This window comes from Drosophila grimshawi, unplaced genomic scaffold, assembly GCF_018153295.1.
Source record: "Drosophila grimshawi isolate 15287-2541.00 unplaced genomic scaffold, ASM1815329v1 contig_311, whole genome shotgun sequence".
NCBI lineage: Eukaryota > Metazoa > Arthropoda > Insecta > Diptera > Drosophilidae > Drosophila > Drosophila grimshawi.
Window position 1 is genome coordinate 19,677,099 of NW_025063098.1, and position 27,662 is coordinate 19,704,760.

At 41.0% G+C, this 27,662-nt stretch overlaps 2 protein-coding genes across 5 annotated transcripts in view; both read right to left on the reverse strand.

Moving 5' to 3' along the window:
- The window catches only part of LOC6567925, a 159,263-nt gene that overhangs the window by 48,744 nt on the left and 82,857 nt on the right, over positions 1 to 27,662 (reverse strand). The window lies entirely within an intron of this gene.
- Positions 22,710 to 27,093, reverse strand: LOC6567923 (poly(A) RNA polymerase gld-2 homolog A). Of its 2 annotated transcripts, none has more exons than XM_032739876.2 (4): positions 26,717 to 27,093; positions 24,668 to 26,659; positions 24,349 to 24,609; positions 22,710 to 24,124 (listed from the first exon to the last, which is right to left on the reverse strand). In XM_032739876.2, the coding sequence occupies exons 1-4, from the start codon at positions 26,918 to 26,920 to the stop codon at positions 23,009 to 23,011; spliced, it is 3,573 nt and encodes a 1,190-aa protein (XP_032595767.1). In that variant the 5' UTR covers positions 26,921 to 27,093; the 3' UTR covers positions 22,710 to 23,008. The 2 variants fall into 2 exon arrangements, with proteins under 2 accessions (XP_032595767.1, XP_032595766.1); XM_032739875.2 differs by having other exon boundaries at positions 24,668 to 26,662.

The following is a 27,662-nucleotide window of genomic DNA, read 5'->3' on the forward strand; positions in this document are numbered from 1 at the left end:
TTGGCACTTCATAACGCTTATTTTACCGTCCACACACACACATAGGGAATGAGGCAGGACCGCCCAGGCTTTAATTAAATTAACACAACAAACCGCACACACCGATACACCGGCACACCCACACACACACACCGACACACACTCACCCACACTTACTTACCCAAACAGCAAAGTAAGCAATTTTTTCAATTTTTTGCACAGTGCTGTCTGATTTTTATATAATTGCATATATTATTTTCGTTGTTGTTCTTGTTGTTTACTCCTGCTATTATTGTTTTTGTTGCACTCCCGCCTGGTGTGGCCAGAACCTGCTGTGTGCATTAAAAAGCCACTTTGCGGCTTCCTGCAAACACCACCCCATTGCGTGCCATTGTGGGCAGCAAGTGCGCTGGGCGTCACTTTAATCGTTGGCTGGGTTTTAAAAGGGCAGGTAAGTAACTGGCAGGTGGCGGAGTTCTTAATGTGCACATAACTACAAGTGCATAGGCATAAAAATCCAAAGTCAAGCTGGGGTTTTTGGTTCTGGTTTTGGGTTTGGGTTTGAGTTTAATGTTAGTCAAGTTGCTGCTTATCTAATCCTTTGCAGAAACTGTGTTTTGCTACCTGACGACTGCTTAGGATGAAGGCCAGTGCCTGGTCGTTTTTATAGGGCATCGTAAAAACTTCTGTGCCACTCGCTTCCCAAGCAAACAACAGGAGAACTTGCGCCTAGAAATATGCTATGTATACAATTTTAATGCCCAGCCCAAACGGCCGAAAAGCCAAAGTTAAGTTTATACTGTCGACGTTTTTATTGATATCGTAAAATTGCGACGACCAACACGAAACACCGCCTTCCCCACCGTTCGTACCTTCCTTCTGCCTATTTTGCCTGCCTGCCTGCCTGCCTGCTTGCCACACAATTTGCATAGTAAATTTATGAGACAATTACTGAGCATTTTTGATTTAATGACAATTATTGTCATAATTTTCATAAAATTGCCTGCCGTGCGCTCTTTTTTTTTTTTTTTTTTTTTTTTGCTTAGCTGTCTGCTCTCTCTTTCTCTCCTTAGCGCACACACAGCCGCCCGCTTATTCGGCTTAGCTAATACCATGCTTTTTGCCATATTCGTGTCTCAAACAAAAAACAAAAAAAAAACATTTACAAAAATAAAGCCAAAAAGGAACAAAAATAAACCTAAAAGCGAATGGGCAAAAACAAAAACGACGAAAAGTTGGATATTTATGCGTTTTCGTGGCTCATGAATTTCGGAGCATACTTCACTCAGCTGGCGGCCCCAGTTCGCCCCGTCTTGCTTTCTGTATTCTCCTTTTGGGCTTTGCATGCGCTCGTAAAATGTCTGCGCCAGTTTTCTGTAGTCTACTTTTGGGCTGCTTTAAGTGGCTGCCTTGACAGGCTCTTCACTTTTGTTTTTTGTTTTTTGCTCAATACTCTTTATTGGATGTGTCGGTGTGCATAAGGTATGCCAAAAATATCTATCCTTTTAATTTCACAAACTTTGGTCAAATTGAATCTTGATAAATATACTTCAATTTAGAACTCATTTGACTAAATTGTTGGATTTTGTTATGCATTCTCAATTTTGTTATGCATTCTCAATTTAACTATTTATATTGAATCGTAAAAAACAACCGAACATAGTATAACTAAATTTGGAAAGTTATATGATTCAGATAAATCGCAAACAATAAACAATAGCTGGTTGAATTGTGGAGTAGAGTTAATTGATTTTAAGGCTGGGTATCTGTGAGTCTGATATCATTTACATCACTAAAACACTCATTTTTATTTGATTTTACTGCAGTGCGCTCCCATTTCAATTAAGCAGTCACGCAATTTCCTTATAAAGTTGTCAGCCATGCTCACATAAATCATCAACGCCACAAACTATTCAATACAGATATACATATATATATATATATATTCTTCTGCGTATTATGCGCGTTAAATAATTCTTCTAATTCGTTTTCTATTAGTCACTGCGCCTGCCACTGATAACAATCAATTGGTGGTTATTCATAAAAGGGTTTGGAACATTGCCGTAAACTGAAATCGAAATACTAATTCGAAATCAAGCTAACAAAAATCCAACGAAACGTGTTAGTCATGAATTTTGAAGTGGAACAATAATTAACTTATCCATTTGCATTTTATATTTGTAAGCTGCGATGTTAATAGAGTAGCAGGCACCCATTGATGTCAATTTCGCAAAGTGTCAAAAGAGACTGAAATTCCAAACTGGACAGTAATTCGCACTCGGCGCTCTTATTGAACATATTTTTCTGTCTGACTGGCTGTCTGTCTGTCTGTGTGTGTCTATTTACCGTTTTGCGGTTATTTCTTTTTTTGGTGAGTGATGGTGGGGAAAGTGAGTTGGAGGGGTGAACTTTGTGCAGTGGCATCAATAACCCGACATTGCTTATAAAAATGCAAACAAATTTCGATCTATATGCAGCAGCAAAACTCAGACAGACAGACACAGACAGACAGACAAACACTCAGGCGCAGGCACAACACGCAGGTGTTGTTTGTCCAGGCTTTGGGGCACTCAATTTGTCACATTTGAAATACGATGACAAACAAAATAAAACCCAATACTGAACAACACAACACAACAAAACGAAATCAAATTGCATTTTTATTTACAAATGCTTTGCACTTCAACGAGAAACTCGAATGCGAATGCGAATGCGAATGGCGTGCGTTGTTTTAGAAATAATACTCGACCGGGATGAGGATGGGGGATGTCTGGAGCGGGGCGTGTGGCAGGATGTTAGGTGGTTTCTATTTTAGGGTTGACATCGTTTTGTGCAAATGTTCAGCTCTTTCAACTGCATCAAAACCATTGAAATGTTAAATATCCGAGTGAACTGAAGTACTCAAGTATGCGACACACGCAATTCACACACGCACACACTCACACTCACACACTCACACTCACTGTAAGCTTGCCACAGTGCAAATCAATGCGATTTAATGCCATATTACCTCCACACCTCATCTCACTCCGGTACACGCATGGAGCAAACAAGAAAATCAACTTAGAAATTATGAGTCCTTGGTGGGTGCACAGAACGAAAATTAAACATAAGAAACAAAAGCATAAAATCATAAAAAAACATAAAATAAATGTAATAAAAAGTAAACAACAGAGCAACAGCAAAAAGAAAACGGCGAACAATGCAATTTTCGGGGCGTATGTGTAACAGGCCACAAAGGTCATAAAACCATATCAACGCCATTAAATGTACAACGGGGGGTAAGCTCACAACACACTCACAACACACTCGCAACACACTCACACACACCAAGCACTCTTCGACATGTGTGTGCTTGTGTGTGTGTGTTTGGGTGTATAAACACCTATGCGGGGGGAGTGAGGCGAGTAGCTTGCGCAGCTCAACGAAATGCCATAAAAAAGTGCGCAACAAAAAGTTCTTCGGAGAGGGAGGGTATGCCACACATGTGGGGGTTGGGGGTGGCTGGTGTTGAATAAGGTGGCTGATGCTGCTTCTGCTGCTGTTGCTGTTGCTGCCACTGCTGTTACCAAATGAGATCCCGTGCGCTTGTTGGCCGTGCCCGGACGTTTAGACAATGTAAACGCCGCATAACCACAAAAAACTAAACAAACTGAGGCGAACTTACAGTTGGAACACCGATGGGAGAGGGAGGCACGGAGCTTTGTACTTGGTGTCAGGGGTCGTAAGTTGGCTGTTAGCTGTTGCCGCTTTTTTTCCGACCAGTGCGCGACTCAAGTGTGAGCACTGGCGAATTTTTTTACGATGCTGAAGCGTTCCAAACAGAAGAACAGGAGGAAAAATTGTGAGGCAGGCAGCCATGTCTGCATATGTGGGCGCGTCAATGAAATTGGGAAAATTGGGTCGGAAATTGTGAAGGTAGCGACACTAAACTAGGATGCCAGCCACGTTGCGGAGTGACTCAGTCTCACATTTTTTAATGAATGCTAACAGGTGTTGAGCATGGTAAGCTGCACATTAAGTGACGACCCCTTATTTACTTAGTTTTTGGTAAAGCTCAACAATTTATGTTATGTGTTGTGTGCAACGTAACGAGCGTTACGCTTACGTTACGTTACATTACGTTACGTTAACAACAATGGCCAGCAATTAGGTTTTTATAGCGTTTCGTTTTTGGCATTTGCAACTCAATTAACATCAGCCTCAAATTACCAAAAAGTGGAAAGCATTTTGTAATGCTCGCCACACAACAGCAACGACTTTAATGCAGCTTACGTGCTGCTAAATGCAACTAAAAGCAACAAGCAGCACTTAAATGTGTTTTATAAATTGCATGTTTAATCTTTTTAATAAGTGCAATTCCAGTGGAATACACTGAAGTTAGTTGGTATTTTTTAAAATTTAAATGCACGACAAGAAAATACCCGTTAGGAGTTGTGAGTTAACAAAATGTGAAAAACTAAAAATTTATTTTAAACGATTGTGTGAATTATATCGAAATAGGTAACCTATGAAGTACTCTTTAAATCAAATGAGAAATATTCTTCAATATAGTAAACAAATCGGTCAAGCTCAAAGTTCACGGTCATAAAAGTTATCTTTTATTATGTCTGTGTATGTATGTATATGTTCTTCTTGTTAAGCTGGAGATTTATGTTTCAACAAAGTTTAACAAACTGAATTTAAAGGCTGGGAAAATGGAAAAAATACATTTTGCACCTAATAAAAGAAAATACAAAAATTTAATGGCCATCTCACATATAGAGCCAGATGAGCTATAAACGAGACTAAAGTTATGACCATAAGTGGAATTTAATGAATGTGGCGAAAATAACATCAAATCAGCGTAAACTTGTCTGTTTGATCGATAAGAGGAAGATATGCACTTGTAGATTCCAGCCACAAAAAAATACATATAAATAAATAAATGCATAAAAATGTGGTTATTGATGTTGGCTCAAAGCCTAAATCAAAAGCAATAAATTCAAGGCGCAGGCGGAAAAACAAAATACAATTTTATGGACACAACAAAATAAAGAGTAAGAAACAACATCGAAATAACGAAGAAAAGAAAAACAGAAGGCCTAAACTTGAGCCTGGATGGACCAACAGGAAGCATAAAAGCAAAGCGTGAAATATGTCAAAATGGCCAAAAACACCAGAAACATTTTTTTTGCAAGCCATAAAACTGTTGCCAACAGCAGTAGCGGCGACGCGATAAACATCAAAAAAAAAAGAGCAACAGCCGCCAAACTACACTAACAAAAACACAGAATAAATAAAAAATAACGGAAAAGGCGAACATAAGCATAAAAAATATGTTGCAAAGTTTATAAACAATATGTTAAATCAAAGTGGGCCGCAAATGGGCAACGCCTCCAAATGGCTGCTGGCAGCTGGCATTAAACGTTTATTAAAGCGCCAAATGACAGATTACAGGTGTGTGTGCATTTGCTTAACTTGGCTTAAACCGAAACGACCCAGGATAACCCCATACACACACACACACATCTATATATATATATATATATATATAAGAGAGAGAGAAAGAGAAAGAGAGAGAGGTGGTATTGTCAACAAATTGACACATTAAAACAAATGAGGCCACTGCGACCGTTGAGAAAGTCGCCAGCTGTCGAACGCTGGGGCAAACCAAACTAATGGCGCTTGTTAGACGACTTATGCGTAGTTTTTTTTCCCTTTTTTTCCTCTCTCTTTTCTTTTTTGCGCACAGCCAAAACACAAGCAGCTTGTTAAGGGGCACACGTTAGGACTTGAGTTAAAGTGTGGCAATATAGAGGAAGCAAGTTAGTGGCATGAAGGAAATTAACGCCACGCTGCTGTAAATGATTGCCAGTGTGCGAATGAGTTTTTTATGCGACCAAATATATATATTTATATACACATATATATATTTATACATATATATGTGTATATATATTTTGTTGACTCTGTTGGCCTCAAAAGGCAGCCAGGGCACAACACCTGGTAGTCAAGTGGGCGTGGCACTGTGTAGAAGTCTGAAAGTTTTGTCGCCGCACGCATAAATCAAGTTAATCATTTGGCGCCAAAGTTGCACAGACGCTGCGCAAATTGGACATTTATATTTTTCGCTCCCAGCAGCAGCAACACCTACAACAACAAGTATATTAACAACAGCAATCCTGTGGCATGTCCTGGCACATTGCCGCTCTCTTAAATTATGACGCGTCCAAAAGGCAGCCAGTGTGGTTCTGTCGTGTGATTGTATGGGTGTGGGTGTGTGTGTGTGTGTGTGTGTGTCTGTGTGTATTCTAGACTTTTGTTGTGCTTCGTGGCAAGATTTATGATCTTTCGACTTGTACTTGACATTTTCAGCTTTACTCTGGGGCTTGATGGGTGAATTAGTGTAAATTACTGGGCAAGTCAACTTGAAAGTTAGATCATCAAGTTTACGCTCACAACATACGCATATCTATTTGTAAAAAAACGCAAACCTGAGTGACAAGGTTGTTAAGTACTTCTCTTAATATAGCCAAAGCTTACCTGCAACGAGAAGAGAATTAAGAAAATATTATTAATACTAGTAGTCTATTGCATTTCAAGTCACAAATTGTACAATATGCAAAGCAAATGATAATAAAAATAGCAACAACCGCAACAATTGAAACAGAATTTGATTATGTGCAAAGCTAAACAAAAATTGATTATTTCTCGAGAGATTTAAAAAAAGACCAAGACGGATAGAGAGCGAGAGAGAGAGAGAGAGAGAGAGAGAGAGAGAGAGAGAGAGAGGTGGGTGCACAAAACTTGCTCTCGGACAACTTTTTGTCAAAAGAATACGCTGAAAGACTCTAAGAGCAGTTTCTGCTGCATACAAACATATATAAAATTGAAAAGCCACCAACAAAAGTCAAATCAATAAAAGAGCAATAGGTGCATTTGATGCTATGTACATATATGCACAAGTTTTTGTTAACTTTACTGCAGCGCAGCAATCCAGCAGTCCAGCTGCAAAATCAAATCGAAATGTGAGAAAGAGTTACCTGACCTGATGCAACAACAACCGTATCAAAATCAGCTTTAGCAGCAGCAGCAGCAGCTGCTCCACTCTATACTTGCTGGTCAGGCACAAAGCAAGCATCAGGCAATTGCATTTTCACCAAAGAAACTCAAAGGCACACGAGGTGGGTCGAGGAGTAGGTGCAACTGTCGCTCTGATGAGCAAACGAGCTCTCGATGCAAGTGCGTGTCATCAGGCGCAGGAGAGGCGGGACCAGCAGGAACTGGACTTTGTGACAGGGAACAAGCACAAGTACTGGTAATCCTTTGGGTACTACAAGCGCTCGGTCACGCCCAGCACCAGTTCCCAGTAGCCAATGGTAGTCAGCAGACAGACAGAGAGATAGACCGAGGGTACCTGGTAGTAACGAAAATTCAACAAAAATGCTCGACTTGGTTGATCAGTCAAAATGTGGGCAGAGTTGCCACGTTGTCTGTGTCTCTCTTCGTTTGTGTGTGTGTGTGTGTGTATGTGTGTGTGCAATGAGAGTTGCCTGTTACTTTTGGTCAGCAGTTTATGCAAAACTTTACAGCTGCGTGACTTTGCGCTTATTTTTGGCCTGCAGCAGCTCAAGGAGCGTGAGCGGAGACGGGAGCTGGGAATGCAGGCAAACTGGGAGTTCTGCATGCATATTTTTTGTGGTCAGGTGGGTGTTGGTGTTATTGTTGTTGCTGTTGCTGTTGCTGTATGTGTTTTGTTTGCTTCACTTGTTTGCAATTTGCGTGCGTGCAACGTTTTGTTTGTCCGCCTCAAGGTATGCTTCATTATTTTTGCAAAACTTTTTGCTTAAACGAGTGTGTGTGGGTGTGTGAGTGTGTTCTTTAAAATGGTACACGTGTGTGAGTGTGTGGGTGTGTGTGTGTGTGTGTGTGTTTGCTGTCTGGTACAGTTTATTGATAAATTAGACTTGGACACTTGTGGACAGTCGGGTTTTTGGCATTTGAAATGCAATTATTGTTAATAAATGTTCTGTGCACAGAATTCAATTAAAATGTTACACACACACGCACATTGACAATGACCTGTCAATTGCCGTGTCGTGCCGTGCCACAAGCACACACACATACACTTAAAGCCAGGTTGTGGCAATCATTGCACACATAAGCCGCCACTTGAAGTTGTGGCAGGTATTGTATGACAAACTGTCACGCCCACAAAGCTAAAAGCAAAGGCAAATACGGGTTAAAAACAATATATAGAAATCCGCTTAACTCAGCTTTTCCAGCAATTTTACTAAGTGCCAGCGGCGCAGAAGATTTCGCCTCATAGCTGTGTGTGTGTGTGTGTTTATGTATGTGAACTAATTTGGCCCTTGTCTAAGAGTGGGAAATGAAAGCCTTTAGTTATGCTTGCGTGCTGCAGCACTTTTCCAAAACGATAGAAAAGCAATTCACTTTGAAATTTGCACCTGTAAACATTGTCAAGCAAGCAGCGGCGACCTGGGCAACGGACAAAGCAAAATTGCGACGGACAATGAAATAACAGCACTTGAGTGCAGCCCAGGTAGCCACACCTGATGTTTTTACTGTTTGCTGTTATTGTTGTGCCTTGCAAATCGCCTTAGCCGGTAATTGTGTATATGGGCAAGCAGGAGACAAGGCAATGCAGACAAGCCTGGCACAATACCAAGACAAGCCATCGCCAGCCATCGACAAGCAGCAAGCAGCGAGCAGCAAGCAGACAACAACAGACAAAACATTACAGGAGACACGACAAGCCAGGACGATGCAGGGCCAGGCAGGATCAGGTAGGTGGTGCGCCTTCTATTCGTTGCTCGTTAGCAACGCCTTATGCCACAATTTGCTGACTCTGTACTCGGGCATTCTTTTAATGCCATCAGCAGCTCTACGTGAGTTTGACCAGCTGCAACTTGAATGCTAAGTGGCATTGGGGGTGGAGAATGGGAGGGGCTGGCAAGTAAATGCAATCATAAGACGTATCATTATATTAAGCTTACTTTTAGTGAGTGTTCGCCTGCAAGTATGCAACAGTAAGATTTTTTAAAGTGCATGAAACCCGCCATTTATAGCTAAATATAGGTAAACAAAGCTAAATGCCTGGGCGTAGTACACACACATGCACACATGCACACATACACACACACACACACACACACACACACACACACACACACACACACACACATACACACACATGCAATTAAAGTTCAGTTAACTTCGCCAGAGATAAAACGGCAAAAGGTGCGTAACAAAAGTAAAGAAGGAAAAAAAATTAAATTGAAAATCGAAAGTTGTTAAATTTTACGACTGTTTTTCTATTATTTTCTCTTTATCGGTATACATTTCTTTTGATTTCTCTTCTTCGTCCTTTTAAATCGAGAATTTAGCGCATCACAGCGTCTAATGGTTAAAATTGTCAAACGGAAATCGCCGCAGCAGCGACTTCTGCAAATGACCATCATCATCAACATCATGAACATTTCTCTTTTACATTTAGCATATTTACTTTTATTTTTATGTACATACATAGATATATATATATATATACGTATTCTTTTTCCATTTCTTTGCTAGCTTTTTGCTTGGCTTCAAGGCGCTTTGTAATTGATTTTTAACGTTCATTAGCTTTGGCTTTGGCTGCTTTGTGCCAACTGACCTCCAGTGGCACAGGCAAGTAGAGTGCCCCTCTGCTCCATTGTTGTGCATTTTCATTTTCTACAATGGCAAAAATAGGATCATTTCACTCTTGTTTCACTTGCTAAGACCATGCTAAATGTTGCAGAATTTCGCTTTAAATATGTTGCGCTCATTTTTGTTTCTCTTATTTCCAATATATATATATATATTGTTGTATTCACAAAATGTTTGAATTTTTACTTTCGCATGTGCGACTTGATTTCCGTTGCAAATGGCTGCATAAAAAACTCAAAGGATGAGTGGTTGTGTGTTTGGTTGGAGAGTGGAGAGTGGCGCGGTGGTTGTGGGTGGCGTGGCATTATAAGTGATATTGAAAGCGTTGCGTTTATGGGCCATTGTATTGTGTAACGACGACGGAAGGGCAATACCCAATGCCTTTTATTGTTAAATGGTGCGTATGATTTATATTTCGTTTTATTTTTTTTTATTCAATGCCATTTCATGTTCTTAATGTTGATTTTACTTTTTGCGCTGCACGGGAATTGCTTTTGCTTTCTCCACAAAAATTGATTCAAGAAAACAACAACAAATGTAAATACCCTGCAATTAAAGCACTCTGAAATCTGTGCGGCTGGCTAAGCACATTGTAAAAACAAAGTTGAACTACATAAATGGATGTCAGAGCTGCAATCAAAACTGTCAACGGCATGATAGAGTACTAATGCACATAAAATATGTCAGAAATGCTTTAAAAAAAATCAGTTATGTTCTATAACAATAGCAAAATACGAAGACTGGCTGGACAAAGATATGCGACCGAACGGCACAAATGTTTGCATGTCCTGGCCAAATAAACTGAATGAATTTAAATAGATCCGCTACCCAAAAAAAAAAAACAACAACAACAACAAAACATCCAGGCAGACAGTAATAAACCCACAAAGAATGCGACAACGGATATAGAAAATATATATATATAAGTAAAATCAAGTCGCAAACTGCAAAATGCCTCAAAAGCAAAATGTATCCAAGCAAAAAGGGAACAAATTGTTTTGCAGCCAAATGGCATGCCAAGAAAAACAACAGCAGCAACAACAACAGTACCAATAACAGCAATAATATTGTGAGGAGACATGAAAAAAGAGGCGGAACTGTCGCCGTTGCAAAAATAATAATAAAATCTACAAATAGATTTTAAGCAATTTCACTTGTGAGCGAACGCAATAAAAATCAAGAATATTTGCCATGAGTTTTGCCGCAAAGGAAGCCACTTACACACACAAACACATATACACACAAACACACACACACATACACACACACAAACACTTGGCAGGAGTAAAACGGAAAAGTAAATCGGCGGCGTCGATGGCGTCTGCTGATAAAGCGCAGCCATTGAAAGGCACACGAAGGATAACAGCTGAAAGCGTAGAAAGCAGAAAGCGATTAAACTACATTTGTTTTGGCCTCTCTCTTTTATGCTGGGATTTTCAATATATACGTGTATGTACGCGGTGCATGCAAAAAGGTTTCCCAGGATATCTCAATAGAGTCACGATTATTTACACGCCATGCGGCTACCAGGCACTAACATAGTTGGCCATCTACACACATACACATACACATACACGTACAAATATATATGTGTATGTGCGTGCGTGTGTGTATTGCTGTGGAAAATGGGAAATTGAATTTTACGCAGAGCAGAGAAAACAAACCCAATCGAAGAGAACGCAAAAGCAAGAACGGGCCCAGATAAATAATAAAATCATGCTTAAGGGAAATTTACGCCGTCCAACGTTAAAAGTTTAGTGGAGCATCCTCGTCTTAGTGTCGCACGTGCGCCCTGTCGAAATGAAAATCGAAAGCAATAAAAAAGTGAAATAAAATAAGAGTCGAGGCACGGCACGGCACGGCACAACACGGCGTATACGTAATGCGAGCTACGCAACTTGACAATATGCTTGGGACACAAAAGGTTGCATACTTATTGAGGCATGCAGTCGGTGCGACAAGACGACTGTAAAGTACCAATTTTGTTGCTGTGGAAAAATCAAGTAAAAATATCTCGAATATAAGCAAAGCATGGCGACAAACCACAGGCATTTTTCAATTTCTTTACCATTCAAAAGCTCAACAATGATGAAATTCATACGAAATGCGTTGCAAAAAAAAAAAATATTCCTTCGAATAATAACCAAACGAATAAGCAGCTAAGAAACACACGAAATGCCTTAGAAACCAGAATGCTTTCATATCCGAAGTTGGAGTATTATTTGTATATATTATTATATTAGTTTTCTACACGTATATCATAAAGAAAGATGGTATTCTTGTTGTTATTGACAAATATATCATATATCAGTGACGTTCCATAAATGCTTCAGTCAACAGATTTATGTTACAAATATGGAGGCAGTGTAGCTTATGGCTTTATTACATCGGACAATCATAGTTATGTTTTATTTTGTGCCACTACCAATGCTATTGGGTTTCCTTTTACAACTAAATACAAGCAAAAACAAATGCTGAAAACAATTGGCTTGATTTGAAATTTACTATATTATTTATTTTTTTGTTGTTGGCAAAACTTATCTAATTGGTTTTATGTTGAGGAAATTAATTTTGGACAAGCAATAACAACTTAAATTATTTATAAGCAATTGCATAATTTTCTTTTAATTTAAATGATTTTACATTAATGATTTTATTTATGACTTATTGCGTATAATCGATAGCAAAATAAATATGCACAAGCCTAACAACAATAAAAGCCACCATAGACTGTACATAAAGTTGGCTTTAGCGTTCTATGAGTAACAATTGTTGCCAAATTTGGAGGTTTGAGCTGTTTAGCTAGGTAAAAAGCCAAATGTCATTCGAATGGCTCACAAAAATTTGCATTTTTAATTCGGCTTTTTGCCAGTTTTGCATAATGCCACCGACGACGACGTCGACGACGTGTGTCAGTTGTTGTGGCTGCTGATGTCAGCTGCCAGTTTGCCAGTTGCCAGTTTGCCAGTTTGCCCGTTTGCCAGCTACAAAGGGTCCGCACAAGTTTGTTAGAGTAAACCCCAGGAATAGCGAAATTGGCTTGTCAGTTAGCATTTGTCGTTGTCTCGGCTCAACTTTGGCCGCCGGAGCAGACCCCACCCCGCTCTACTCATTCTCCTCTTAAAGTTCGTGTCGTCCAAGTTGCGACTGAATTAATATACAATTGCATAGCTGAAGGCGCATTTAAATAAACAAACTAAACACGTAGCAGGGGCTGTTGGTGAGTAAATGAGGCAGCGGCTATGGGAGGGGGATGGGATTTTGGGGAGCAAGCAAACTTTTGTCGCATTCATAAATATTCATAAATAAGCACTAAGTAAAACATATTTTCTGTTTGATAGCCAGGGCCAAGTTTTGTTTACAGCTCGCGGCCCAACAAATGGCAGTCAATTTTTGTCAAAACTGTCGCCCTGATAAAACTCATTAAAGCGAAACTTCCATCGCACGATATGGGAGTACGAAAAGAAAAAAAAAACACAAGAAAAGACTAAGAAAACACAGAAAAAATGTCAAGCGAATGCTTTGCGCTTCATTACAAGTCAGTTCGGTTTTTGTTATTGCTGTTATTGTCGTTGTTGTTGTTGTTGGTAATGAAGGCGAAAACCCGCCACGCTGATCTCTATCGAAAGTTTTTTTTGGCTTTGATGATGCACCCCCATGAAACACCCGTCCATCCATCCACAAAGTGGGCGTTGGCGGCACAGATGTGCGCAAGCAACAACTAAATTAAAATTTACAGCACTTAAAATGAAAACGTGCCTGTTTTATTAAATACATTTTATGCACCGATAGACAGACAGAGTGAGAGTGAGAGAGATACAGATAGAGAAATGGAAAATGGAAAAAGTGAAATGTAAAATCTTGTTGGTAATAACAAATTTTCTCGCTTGCTCAGTTTGATGCTGCTGCTGTTGCTGCTGAGCAGAAGTAGTAGTTGTTGTTGTTTTGAAATAAATTAGACATTTAATGATGACCGCAGGCTGTTTGGCTGATTGCTCTGCAACTGGTCGTGGACGAGCGGAAGGACTGTAAACTGTGAAACTGGCGCATTTTTATACTGAGATTTATTTTAATTTAATTGAAGTTTTATTGAATGCATCGTTGCGGCACTAAGTCGAGCCAAATGCGAAACACGACAAGCGGTTAAAGTTTGAAAAATAGAAGGATTTTGTTATCCCTTTACAATACCCCCTACAATAAAATAAGTGAGTTTGTGTTTTGCGTAGTCTTAATACTAAACAATACTAAGCAATACTATTATAAGGTCTTCTTTCTAACAAGTTGCATTTATTTTCAATGGTTCTTAGAACTTTTGCCGCCTAAGCTGTCTGACAATGCATTTAACCCAAGGCTCCTTCTCTCTACTCAACTGCATTGCTTAACATTTTGGTAATTGAATTAGAAAACATAAAAAGGAAAAGGGAACTTTTTTTCTCCTGTGCGGCGCGTCGTCGACTCGGGATTACTTTCGCTTGAGTGCACTTCCCAGAGCTTTTCGACACTTGTCTGCAAAGGATATGCAGGCAGGGCCGATCAGCTGGGGACATCAAATGTCCATTGTTGGCTAATGAAAATTAGAAGAAAACTGCGTCCCCAATGCACAAGTAGACAGCTAGTGCAAGAAAGCGAGATGGAGTGAGGGAGGGGCAGAGAGAGAGAGAGAGAGAGGAAAATACAGAGCCAAAGCGCACTTTTGAATATGAATTTCAATTTATGCTCGACGCTGTACATGTCTAAGAGTCACACCCCAAGGACAAAAGCCCCCGCAGACACACACACACACTTACACACATGTACAGTTTAGGGGTCGCCTGCCCGTCTGTGCCAACAAATTGCAGCAGTCAACAACCTTAGCCAAGTTTAAGGTAATAAGCTGGCACAAAACGCAAAAAAAAAAAGATAAGTTGCCAAGACGCTGGTAAAAACTTAACATTAAACATGCACACATATGGGCCTTGCGGCAGTAAGCAGGTTGAGGCTACACTCTAAAAAAATATATCTTAGAACTTAATTTTCAATAGAATATTGAATATTTTTCTAAATAAATAATTTCAAAATTAAGGAAATTAGTTTCATAAAAGCAGAAACGTTTGTCTTGTAAATATTAGAAACACTTTGCATTCTTAAGGAACGATGTTTTGATGGAAGGACAAACTCGAAATTTGAAGAAGAAAAGGTGGGCTAGTTAAGAAAAGGTGGGCTAAGGCATATTTATTTTTTTGAGTGTAAAGTTGTGTACGAGTCGATTCCTTTTCGTTTGCATTTGCACATGCATAAGTTATGCTTGGCAAAGTTCATGCAACTGCCACACACTGTTGCAGCCACTTGGCTTTAATGTGCCGGCTGTGGTGGCACTTTAATTATTTCTGCTCAAGGCGCCAATGTCTGCTTCAAATCATATTAAAACTTTTTTCACTCAGCTGGGGACAAAGCGTCCAAAAAGAGAGAAGGACAGAGGGAGAGATAGAGTAAGAGATGGAAAAAATTAAGAAACTTTGTGTTCACCGCAAAATGAACTGTACAATGTGTCTGGGATGTCTTTGTCTGACTGCGAACTGGCATTAACGGCCCACAACGTCTGCAGGACACCCTCCTAATTATTATGCTATATGCGTGCGGGCAGCAAAACAAACGTAGAAATGGCAACCAGTCCAGTGCCGGCTAAAGCAAAATATAAGAATAATAATAATAATAAGACAGCCAACTCAGTTGGGGAAATTTTGTAGCAGCAGCAGCAGCAACAGCAGCAGCCGCTGAAGCTGAAGCAAGTTTCGAGTATTGTATTGTGGCCAGCTAATGTCTGCCTATCCAACTCTCGGTTTGTCAGTATATATATATGTATATATGTATATAGAGGAATATATGCAGTATTCCCTAGCTGGTAACTACGCATTTTCGATTTCAATTCGGGAGAGAGAGAGCGTAAGGCAGAGAGATATACGAGTCATAAATTGGCAATGGCAGCCGCAAAACTACAGCAACAAGGAAATAACAAAAATGAGGAAAAATAAACTTTTCCTTTCAGTTTGTAGACGTAGCACTTAAGAGCCGCACAGTTGCTTGTGCGCACATGGCCAGAACTGGCAGCAACTTCAAATGCAATTAAGTCTCGACCAGAGAAATCTCTGCCAGAGCCTGGACCAAAGAGTTTGCTCCTCGAGAATGCGGGCCCACAACAATTTCACGCGTTGGCCAGCTCAATAAAAATGGCAAAGAACTTGAGTTAATGCCAGCCACAAAATGCTTTTCTCTCTCTCTTTCTCCGCCTCACACACACACTCTCACCCACCCAGACATTGGCTTTGGCTGCATTGCATTGTACGGCATTAAAAATGGCATTAAAAATAACACACACAAAAAAGAAGAGATAAAATAAAATAGAAAAATCAAAAAAAAAAGAGTGGAAAAAATAAGAAAAATTATTATTTCACATTTAGCACGTAACGCACATAAATCCTTTTAAATAAACGTTTGGCACGTTTTTTGTAATATTTTTGCCAGCGACGAGTCCTGCAGCACCCAGCATCCAGCATGTCCATGTCCATGTCCGTCGCGCTGCGTCCACAACGGCTGCCAGGTAGCATCGGACTCTTAAGTCTTATCCTTGCCAAGGGACACAACAACAGAAAAAATGCGCTTGTACTGCTTTTTTAATTTCTTTGGTTTCCTTAAAAAATTACTTAAAACAGCAGATACCAACAACAACAACAACAAGATGAAGACGAACTGCAGACAGAGCGCAGAGAGATAGAGAGGCAGAGCTGTAGCAAGGACAACGAGCTGGGGATTATCCTGTCACGACTCTCCACGAGCACGAGCAGCGCATGCAAATGGGTTACGAACGATGCGAAAGGCGTTGAAATTAATCACACTGCATTATAGTCAGGGAGGGGGGCGTGGCCGGGGCTGGGACTGGGATTGGACTTGGGCTTGGGCTTGGGCAAAGACATGGCGTTGCAATTGCTGTTTTAAACTTTAATTGAGGGAGCGAGCAGTCGAAGTTTTCTGGCATTAAGCATAGCAAGCTTTTCAGCTGCGCGGACACTTGACATGCATGCGCCGCGACTCGAGTGTCCTGCCACTAATTGCAGGCGCTGCCTTGGCGCATTCATCATGTTGCATAATCGGCCAAGAAAATGCAAACGATATGACCCAAGACGCCAGCCAAACACTCTCCGCTTCAATCGATGCTGCAACCAACTGCTGCGGCATTGCAGATAAAGCCGATTCCATGGCATAACGACAGACACGTGAGAAATGTTTAACACGTACACATTCAAATTTATGAGTTGCATTAATATTAACTACACTCACAAAAAAGTTTGATACTTTTAATCCCAATTTAGTACCGACAAGGTGGAGAGTCCTAGATCAGCGCAGGAAATTTGCAATTTCGACACGGTTTTTAAAAACCCAAAATTCCAAAACGTAAGATTGTTTCTGTAAAAGTTAAGAATGATTGTTCTTATTTTAAAACTATTGGCGTTTTTTTTCCAAAGATATACGGATATTTCATAAATCCATCACTTAAATTATAAATCAAGAATGGCTTATACTCATCACAGAATATTTGTGAACTATTTGCAATTGAAATTTAAAAATTTTAAATAGGAATTTAAATTTTCATTATCCTTGAATTTGTAAACGCCTTTTTCTGCGAGTGCGCATTCTACTTATTTATTATAACTCAGGCTGTCTCTCTCTCTCTCTGTCTTTTCTTTGGCTTGCTCTATCTGTCTAGTTTGTGTGATTTATTTGGCGAGTTGCGGCAACAGAGTTTAATTCTGCCTTGGCCAAAATCACTTGGCAGCTTGCTGCTTGCTACTGCCAGTGTCTGAAGGTGCCACTACGGAGCACGCGATAAGGCCGCACACTTGAGGGCGGTAACCGCAAAAAAAAAAGAAAAAAATGGGAAACCATTGAAAAGAAAAGAAAAAAAAAACACAGCGAAACGTAGTAAAAACTGAAAGCAATGCACAAGGAAATGCAAAAAATGACACGAAATCGTTAAGAGCTCCGCTTCGCTTCTAACAAGGGCAACGGAAATACAGCGGACCCTTTGCAGGTAGGGGCAGGAGGCGGCTCTGTAAGTGTCGCAGCGATAAGCAGCCGTGGCACGCCCCCCTTTTAGCCGTTCCTCCGCTTATGCAAATGTGTGAAAAGCCAAAGGACAACTTCGTGGTGCATGTCGCCATTGGGCGTGACTTGACTCGGTGGGTAAGCGATACGCGATACAAGTTTTACTTGCAACCCTTTTTCGCTACAGGTGCAGCTGCAGCGGTAAGTATAAAGCTACAGATCGGGGCATGTAAACAAATAAAAGCTTTGGCAGCGACTGCATGATTTATGCCTCCGTTTTGGGCTGCTTTAAGTGCCCCTCTCTGTTGCATGTGAAACGGCCATTTAAATTTATGAATTCTGTTGTCTGTTGTCTGCGAAAATCAATAAAAAAAAACGCGCCACGTTTATCGATACGCTGAGTGAAGTAGCAGTATCTGCTAGAGATGACAGCGATATGGCAGGGATAAGCAGCGGATATATACTTGTATATGAGCAAGGACCGCAGGACATCATCGCGTTGCTTCGCACGGTGCGACGCATAAATTTCAATTTTCAATAAAATACTTGTAAAAAATGCGGGTAATTTGCGTTTTTTATTTGCTGGCACTCGCACACACACACACACACAAACACACACACACGCACAACCACAAATATGCAGCAGCTTCAGTCATGTGTAGACATAAAGGCTGCAACGGCATTCTATATGTATATATATCCCATAGATATATGGGAAATGCGATGCTTTTTATGCGGTCGATTTTAAATGTGTCTACTTGGAGTGCTAAAAAAAATTGTCATATGAAAAATGCATAATAAATGTGCTTGATTGGCGAGCAAAGCGGGCTGTGTGTGACTGTGAGAGTGTGTGAGTGTATGTGTGTGTGTGTGTGTGCATGTGAGTGTGCTGTGTGGCATGTTCACATACCCTAAGAGAGTGTAGCAAACATTTACAGCTTTAGGTTCGAGTTTCGGCCTTATACATTTTTATAGATATTGGCGACATTGGCTGATTGATTTTTGGCGCTATTGCTGGGGCGTTATCCACCAGCAAAAAGCGAGGAGCGGAAACGGGGCTGACATCCAACTAGATGAATAGTGCTGAAATAGTAACTGTTGTGGAAATAAAATAGTCGAAAAATACGAAAGGCGAGTCATAAAATGAATGTACGATTGCTATACATATACATATATCAAAAGCCGGGTAATAAAAATGCGAAACAGCTTTGATGTGTCATCAGACTCGGATCATTGCAATGAGAACATGAAGATAATCAAAGTGGGAGCAATGCTCTAATTGACTGAGACAAGATGACATTAAAAATGAATATGCACAAGCAGAAAAGCAAATTGCTTCTTTTGGTTATATTTAAGTGGAATTTTAATATGAATTTCGAGCACAAGTTATGTTAGCTTAACTAAAAAACCAAAACTTAAGCGATTTTTTCAATGTACAATGAACGATGAACGAATTAGCAATATTTTATATGGAATATTTATTGTATGGAAAAATATTATTATTATTATTGTACGAATTTATAAAAGAATATTTTATCAGTCGTCGGTTTGTGTTTATAGATTATTCTATATGATGCCCGAAACAAAAATGTGCAAAAATCAAGCAAATGATAAATGTTTGCAAAACTAAGCTGGTCTGTTTACACATTTAATTAAATTCGTGTTAGTTGTGTTTGCTTTTAGTAATGTTTCATCTATGATGAAGTGGTTCAATCCGTTAATCAGGGATTTTACATGGACATCGGCCAAGTAAACACAAATGTTTACCTAAAGCGACGAAAACAATGTTTATAATTCATGTGCCAGCGTTTTAAATATTTAATGTGTTTCTAATTGTGCGGCAATGTGCACACCCACATCCACACACTCACATACCAACATCCACCCACCCACAGGCATTTGCATATGTATTCCTAAATTATGCAGCCAAACATTTGGTATGGCATTTATCACGGCAAAGAGAAGTCCATAGCCTGGAATTGTGTTGCCAAATGATTTATTGTTTTAAAATTAAAATTGCATGTGTAGTTTTTAGACAATTCTGAATTTGGCTAAGTGCACAGATGATGTCCCCAAACCCCAAAAACCAAAACAGTGGAGCACAAAACATATTTAATACTAATTAAAATTGTAGACAAGCACTTACGCAAACTGTGTGTTGTTAATTGTTGCTGTTGTTTGGAACTAATGTGGTAGTAAGCTTACCTGCAATTAGAAGAACATATGGGAAAAAATTAAATGATATGATTAGCTGCATTGTAAGTTTGTTAGCGGCACTGCAAACCGGGAAGCACCTCAACACCATAGCAACTGAAGTTGATCAGCGGCCACTTTGCGACCCAAGGGGACGGCACAGAGCTGTCAACGCTTCGGGTAGTTGGTTCTCACATGCCACAGGTAATTTGTTGCTCATGACTAATGCACAATGGGCCCAGATTGGACAAGTTCGGTCTCTGGACTTTGTCCACCTAGCAAAAGGAGCGCAATACAAAAAACTAAAAAAAAAAAATAAAAAAAAATATACAAAGACAGACAACAACAAACAGACAAACAACAATCTCATGGCACGTCAACAAAGTCCCAAAGGCACTCACACACACAAACACACACACACACACACACATACACATGCATACCCTAAAATGGATAGAGACAAAGAGCAATTGCTTGCCGTTGTTGCTGCATCTTTCAATTGAACCCTTTTTTCCGTTCGATTCATTTTTGTTGCGTCTATAAAAACTGAAGGCAGGAAAATTGAAATGACATAAAATGAAAATTCCAGTACGTGCGCACAATATATGTATATATAGCCCAATGTCCATTGGGGATCAGCAGCATCTGCGTACTGGGATACTACTGCAATACGGGATGGACATGTGAAAGTACACATAATGAAAAAGTGCCCCAGCAGTAAGTAATCGAGTAGCAGGCGGAAGAGGGGTCCACAAAAACAAAAACGTGGCCAGCATCATTGTCGTTATGGCCCTCTCTCTACTCTCTACCCGCTCTCTCTCTCTCTCTCTCTCTCTCTCTCTCGCGCTCTCTTTCTGCCTTGCCTTGCTATTCTGCTTAGTCATCGTTCAGAACGGTTCACAAATAATCAAGTTAGGGGCCAAAGCAAAAATGTCACAAGTTGTCAAAAGGCCTGTAGCACAGTCCCCCCTCTCTCTCTCTCTCACACACACTGTCTCTCTCTCTCTCTTTCTCACTCTCTCCCTTTGCCTATGTGCCTCGTGCTCTGTGCCTTAAATCCGTTTAGCGCCCGCACGCCAATTACAATGACAATGAGTAATTATTTGTGCAAAGATCAGAGCTCAGAACTGTAGTCGAAAAGGAATTTTAATGGCAGCTGCAGCTGCTGCTGCTACTGCTGCTGCAGAAACGGGGGAAATGCCGCAAATTGCTGGCCAAATTAATTTTTACTCAAATTTTAATTTGAATGCATGCATAAAGACTGAGAGCCATTTTCCATTAACATGGTATTCATGGGCAGGCCTTTGTTTTGCAAATTTTCTTCTGCTTTAGCAATTGAATGGTATTTTTCTAGGTGTTGAATATGCTTTTGTCCTGGGCAAAGCGAATATGCTAATGCAATGCCATTGACAATAATGCTCTCCACAGGGAGGTGCGGAGAGTTTAATTACTTTTCGTCGATAAATGCGACAAATGAAAAATTGATGTGACGCACGTTGCTATTACTGCTGCCAACTTGTTTCGTTTAATTACCAAAAATTTGTGCACATATGCTCAAATTAATACGACAATTGTGCAGACAGCAACAAAATGCTACGCTGTGATAATGATAATGATGCCTCGCATCGAGAACAATGCCAGAAGTGCAATCCGAATGCAACGGATATGGTGTTAGAGCACGTTCACATATAACTAACTCCCCCAACAGGACCACGAACACATCACCCTTAGCCACGCATAGGGTAATGGTCACTAATCCTGATGACAATTTGGACATTAAGTGGGCGACAACGTCTGCGTGCCGAGCTGTGACATTATATCAATTACTCAATACCAACCACCGACACACACACACACACGCACACACTGATAGCGACCATTGCATTTGATGTAATAATTTGGACACACTGACATTTTTGGGCTATTGATGATGTGTTCGACGGTGTTCGATGTAACAAATCGTCCTTCATTTACTGGAGGGGGGCAGTGCCACGCCCACACACTCAACATCACCCATCAACAGCAATAGGAACACCAGATGTGCGGCTGCATATGCAGTTGTGATTTGATTTGGTGCCGCATGTGCGACAATTTTGGCCCCAGGGGAGAAATTATATCAGGCATAATTCGCAGCTAGAGTTGAACATATCTCGTGGCACGGCCACTCACGAAAAATATTTATAAATATATGTGTTTATGTATATAATAATGAAAAAAAAAACTCCTTGCACAGACCATTCAAAAGCTCTTTTATAAATATTTAAGAGAATGATATGTTAAGTATTGCATCCAGTATTGGTAAATCTTTCAACCGACAGAATCGAGTATTTTATACGACACATTAAAAATTTCTCTTAATTTTTTTATTATTTTATGCTTTTTAATTTTTTATTTCATTTTATGATTTATTTATTCTTTTTTTTTTCTTTCTTTTTTTGAGCGCTGTCTATGTTGTACATTAGTTTTTCAGCTATAACTGCTGCTGTTCGCATATTTTGTTTAGACAAGAGCGCATTTTTTACATTTTTGTTGGTTTTTTTTATAAGAGTATAAATGTGTTTGGCTAAAAAAGTGCTTTTGTATAAGAAGTATAAAATGTGCGTGGCATTGGCAGGTGCTAAATTACTGTAAGCTATATATTTTTGTACAATTTTGTATTCCTATGTTTCCGTTTGGCTCGATTTTTTTGTTGTTTTTTTTTGCGTTTCCTTTTGATTTTATATATTTTTTTTACATTTTCAAATTTTATATTTTTTTTAGGCATTTTTTTTTAAATTGTATTGTGGGAAACATGCTTAAGTGATTTATTTTTTTGCAACCACATTTGCTAAGGACTAATTCGCTTCTCCTGAATTAAATCACTTGGGACGGAATGTCAGAAATGTTAGGAATCGAAAGGGCAAGTGTCCAACGTAAAATTTAAATGTCTAACTGCTATCATTTAAATGTGATACACTACCTAATCGGGAGTAAGAGACTAACATCAGCTGCTTAGGTTTAAAGCTGGTGGGGATTTTTACATTTGTTACTTTTTTTTGTGCTTTAAAAATGATTGCAAATCTGTCTATTTGCTGGCATTTGCATTCTGCTTGGCATCCTTATCACCATGCAGTTGCACTGGCTCCTCCATAACGGTAGGCTCCACATTGCGTCGAATATCATTCCACAGTGCTGCGGATGTCATCTCCATCATTTGCCTGGGCGATGTCTGTACACTGTTCGACATGGATGATGCGTTACCTCTTAACTTATGAACCGAATCGTTATCGGAATCATCCGGGTGTTTTATAACGGGTCCCTCGTAGCCATCGAATATGGAGATGAGATTGTGCGTGGACTCCAGTAGATTGTACGAGGTCAGAAAGATGGCACGAATGCGCTTGAAAATTTCCGCATCGTAAACTGATCGAGCCGTGTTTGTGAGATCGAAAGGCTCCTCAATGCACAGCTGATTCCACTGGTGAACATCATTCTTGACCGCCTTTGCGGCGCGGCACGACTCCACGGGCAGCATTCCGCCAATCCTAATTGAAATCGCAAACTTGCCGTAATCAAAGATGCTGTAATACTGCAGAAATCCGAGCAGCAGCTCACCAAGCGACTGACGATTTTCCGATTTGTATGGTGGCATAATCTCATTCATGTCCACATAACCAAAATCATTGGGTTGCAATATGCAAAACTTCTCCGGGTACATTTTGTGCAGGCAGGGCAACACCGGTGGATTAACGCCAGCTTGCAGAAAGTGTATAACCATCAGCATCAAGGAGTAGCTGGATATGGTCATGTTCTTGGCATTATTAATATTATGATGCTGCGCCCACTGCTTAATGGTCAGCGCAATGGGACGGAGGCGCCACTCCAGCTGCGAATAACAGTACAGCAGATGAGTATTCCGTATGCCCACCGAGTTGTTAAAATTAATGTCCACCTCGACGTTATGACGCCGATCCATGAATCGTAAAATGGGCACACGTGCCTCAATCAGATTGAAGTCCTGAAACTGTTCGGTGGCATTCAACATTTCGCGCATCAGTTGCAAGTGGTAAATGGCTTCCGTGCGTGTATCCATGTTGGCATTGGTACAGGCCAGCATGCAAATATCCATGTCGGAGCACTTACAACCAAAAAATGAAATCGATGAGCCTACCAAATAGACACCATAGCGCGGATAAACGGCCTGTACCAGGATATTTAATGCCAATTTATCAGTTAGTTCAAACAAATAACAAATCGGCACAGACCGACTGCACAATACTCTGTTCCCAGTTCGATAACAGTTGAAACTGATGAACGGAAGACTAACCCAAATGTTGGTCACTGTAAATCTTTTCGTCCCTAAAATACCAACTTAGCATTTTCGCTTTGGGAACAGAGTTTAATTACTCATCATTGACCACTTACCATGGTCACCTTGTATATGAAGCGCCAGAGACGCATCTTGGTCTTGAATATGGTACGCGTTTGTTGCGCCTCGCGAAACTTTTGCCAAATGTTCAGCGTGAGTGAGTCCCATTTGTGGCGAATAGACTCGGAGCAGGGCGGACGCTTCATCTCGACGTGTTTGCAACGCGTGAGAAATCGATCCGCTGGCGTATAGCCAAAGAACTCGTGCCAGTAGCGATTCTGCATGGTCAGCGGCTGATCCTCCACAGACGCTTCATCCTAGACGAAATCGATGTGCAATTCAATCGAATCAATTCGAAATTATGTTGATGCATACCTTATCAATGTGTACCTGATTAGAGTTAGCGAGAACCGTATTGCTAGAATGAGCGGAGGGTGAGCAGGATAAGGCTAATGACTCTAAGGAATTATTATCGACGCCATCGCTGCTGTGCAAGGGTTGTGACTTCGGCTCGACGAGCATATCGCCACAGCAGTGCGATGAGCACTTGAATCCATTCCGTATCCTCTGGGGTCCCATGCACTCAGACTCACGCAGATGACGCATGTCCCCGAAGGGTATGAGATTGGGTCCCTTCAGTTTCGGCATTTGGGCACTTGTGGCCAGCGCCAAACAGCTCATTGTTATCTTGCGGACCATGGATTTCAGCGAAGCATCGCTCTGCTCACTCTCCGTGCTATCACTGGACGAAGTGGGAAAACTTTCAAAGGATTGTGTATCGCAATCGCCACCGCGATTCGGTAAACTATTGCTTTGTGCATCTGCATCCGATAAGAGTTCGGCATTAATCGGATTTCCAGCATATTCTCCGTCAGAGGTGCCGCTGCTTGTGGCTGATATGCCCTGTACATCCTGTTCCTGAAGCGCAGCAAGCTGTCCAGCCTCTACATAGTGCAGGGAATAGCCAACAGCATTATCCAATTGTGTAAAATTATAGGAGTGCGCTTGCTGTATCGGATTGGCAAATCTTGGCATGCGATTATCAAATGATGCCAGTTGCTGACCACGTTGCTGTGCATTCAGATTCATATAGCGGGCTCGATTGCGATAACTGCGCGGCTGATGATTGTCGGTGGTGGGGAGAGAGACTCCGGAGCTGGTCTCCGCCCGCTGCTCGAATTTCGTTTTGGAGGACGACGGTGACACCGAATACGATGAATGTGAACTACGCGCTGCTAACAGTTGTTGACTCCTCGAACTTTTTGGCTGTCTGCCCGATTGAAAACCGTTGTGGTTGTTGTTAGGGTTGTTGTTCTGATGGCCACCGCGTCGGCTCATGTTATTATTGCTGACCGGCTGCAAACCTGTGCGTGGATCAAAAGGATGACGAATGCGTGTGCCCGGAGCACCCGATGTCCCATTACTATTGCTATTGTAGAATGTCTTCGATTCGCGGGCAAAGGACATCGGATTGTGAGCATGTCGTCCCGGGCCAAAGCGCTCGCGTTGACGATTGAAGCGATCAGCTTGACCATAGTTGTGGCCAATATTTGTATAACCATCCTGTGGGGCAACAACCTGCTCGGCATTAGCCGATTGCTGTTGTGTCTGTTGCTGCTCGGCGGCAGTTACCTGATTTGATGTGCCACGACGATAATTGCCGCCACGTGACATTGCTGCTGTTGGATTATTATAGTTGTAATTGGGAAACATGAAACGCTGTGCGCCATGCGAATGATGATCGAAGCCCAGCGGCATCATTGGTATGCCATATTGTGAGCCAAAGACCTGATTGTACGGATAACTGCGATCGAATTGCCACACGGCATTTTCCGCATGCCACAAATGTCGTTGCGGACCCGTATACCCAGGGCACAAGAATTGCTGCGGCTGAGTCGAGAGATTTGCATTGATAGCAGCGGATGCCGCTGGAGCCGCCGCTGCAGCAGCTGCTGCGGCGGCAACTGTTGCAGCGCCAAAAGCCGTGCTTGGTGATGCGTTTCCCGAACGTGGCATCAGCGGCAAGACAGGGGGCAGGGGCGGCGGTGGCGATGTGCGCAGCGTACGCGGCGTTATGGATGTGGGCGTGGGTATATCGAGAGTAACGCCAGCCATATGGTTACCAATGCCATAAAGGAAGCCCATCGAGTACTTGTAGCCGCCGGGCGGTCGCGGCAACACATGCGTGATTGTTTTCGGGAGCAGTTTCTTCCTTCTCCTGCTCTCGCCAGGCAGCGGAAACTCGTTTGGATCTAGATAATCCGATTGAAACTCCGAGTTATTTTCCGAGTCAGTATACACATTCAACGCCTGCTGCTCTGACCGCAACTCTTCCTCATCTTCTTCTAGGTGGTGGTGCTGCTGCTGCTGCTGATTTTGGCATTTTGGTCTTTAATCAGTTGGCAATGTTTGACTTAAACTTACACTTGCGCTCGTCTCATTGTTTCCAGTGTAGGATTGCTCCACAAACTGCGGCATGGGCTCCAGCAACATGGTGGCCGTTTTTGTTGGGGTCGTTGCTACTGCTGCTGCTGCTGCTGCTACTGCTACTGCTGTTGCGATCGGTGCTGGCGGTTGTGTTGTGGACGTGCTGGTTGCACTTGCCGCCGCTGCCAGCGCAGTTGACATTGCTACCGAGTGCGGCGCAATTACAAATTAAACGACATATAGTTCAATGCTCACGCAAATACAGAATTTTCCACAAACAAAAATCCTATAGAATCTAATGCGCGGACGTGTGCTTAACCAAATTGCTCTAGACTTGTGTGTTCTTTTTATAATGTTCCTCGAAAATAAGCTAATATTTGACAGCTAACTACACGCCTTTCCACCAGCCACAGGCTGAGAAAGCCCTGTCACTATATATATATATATATAAATATATATTTATATTTATATATAAATAGTGTGTGCTTTAGAAATGACAATTTAACCTCAAGTCGATTCAATTAACCAAAGCATTTTCCAATGCATTTATTGTGTTCCGTTTCACATTTGTCACTTGCTCGCTTAGGTCTCGTTTTTCAATGTTTCTCTTTTAGGTTTTCCAAAATTTTTAGAAAATTACAATATGAATTTCACGTTCACAAAAAGTCAATTGTCAATCGCGTTTTAGGTGCTGTCAGCGAGTTGCCTGCCAGTGTTGAGTAAGTAACAAATAAAAAAGAGCTTGCAGCAGGCAACTCTTCAGTAACAAACACTTTCATAACTTTCAATAGTTTTTTGGCGAATGAATACAGCAGGTTACACTTAACAATATTATTTATGAATATGAATTCGAAATTGTTTATAAACTTAAATTTATGATTTAATAATCGCATATAATATGCGCATCTCTATCTGCAATGTTTAACATAAATTTGTTAAATGT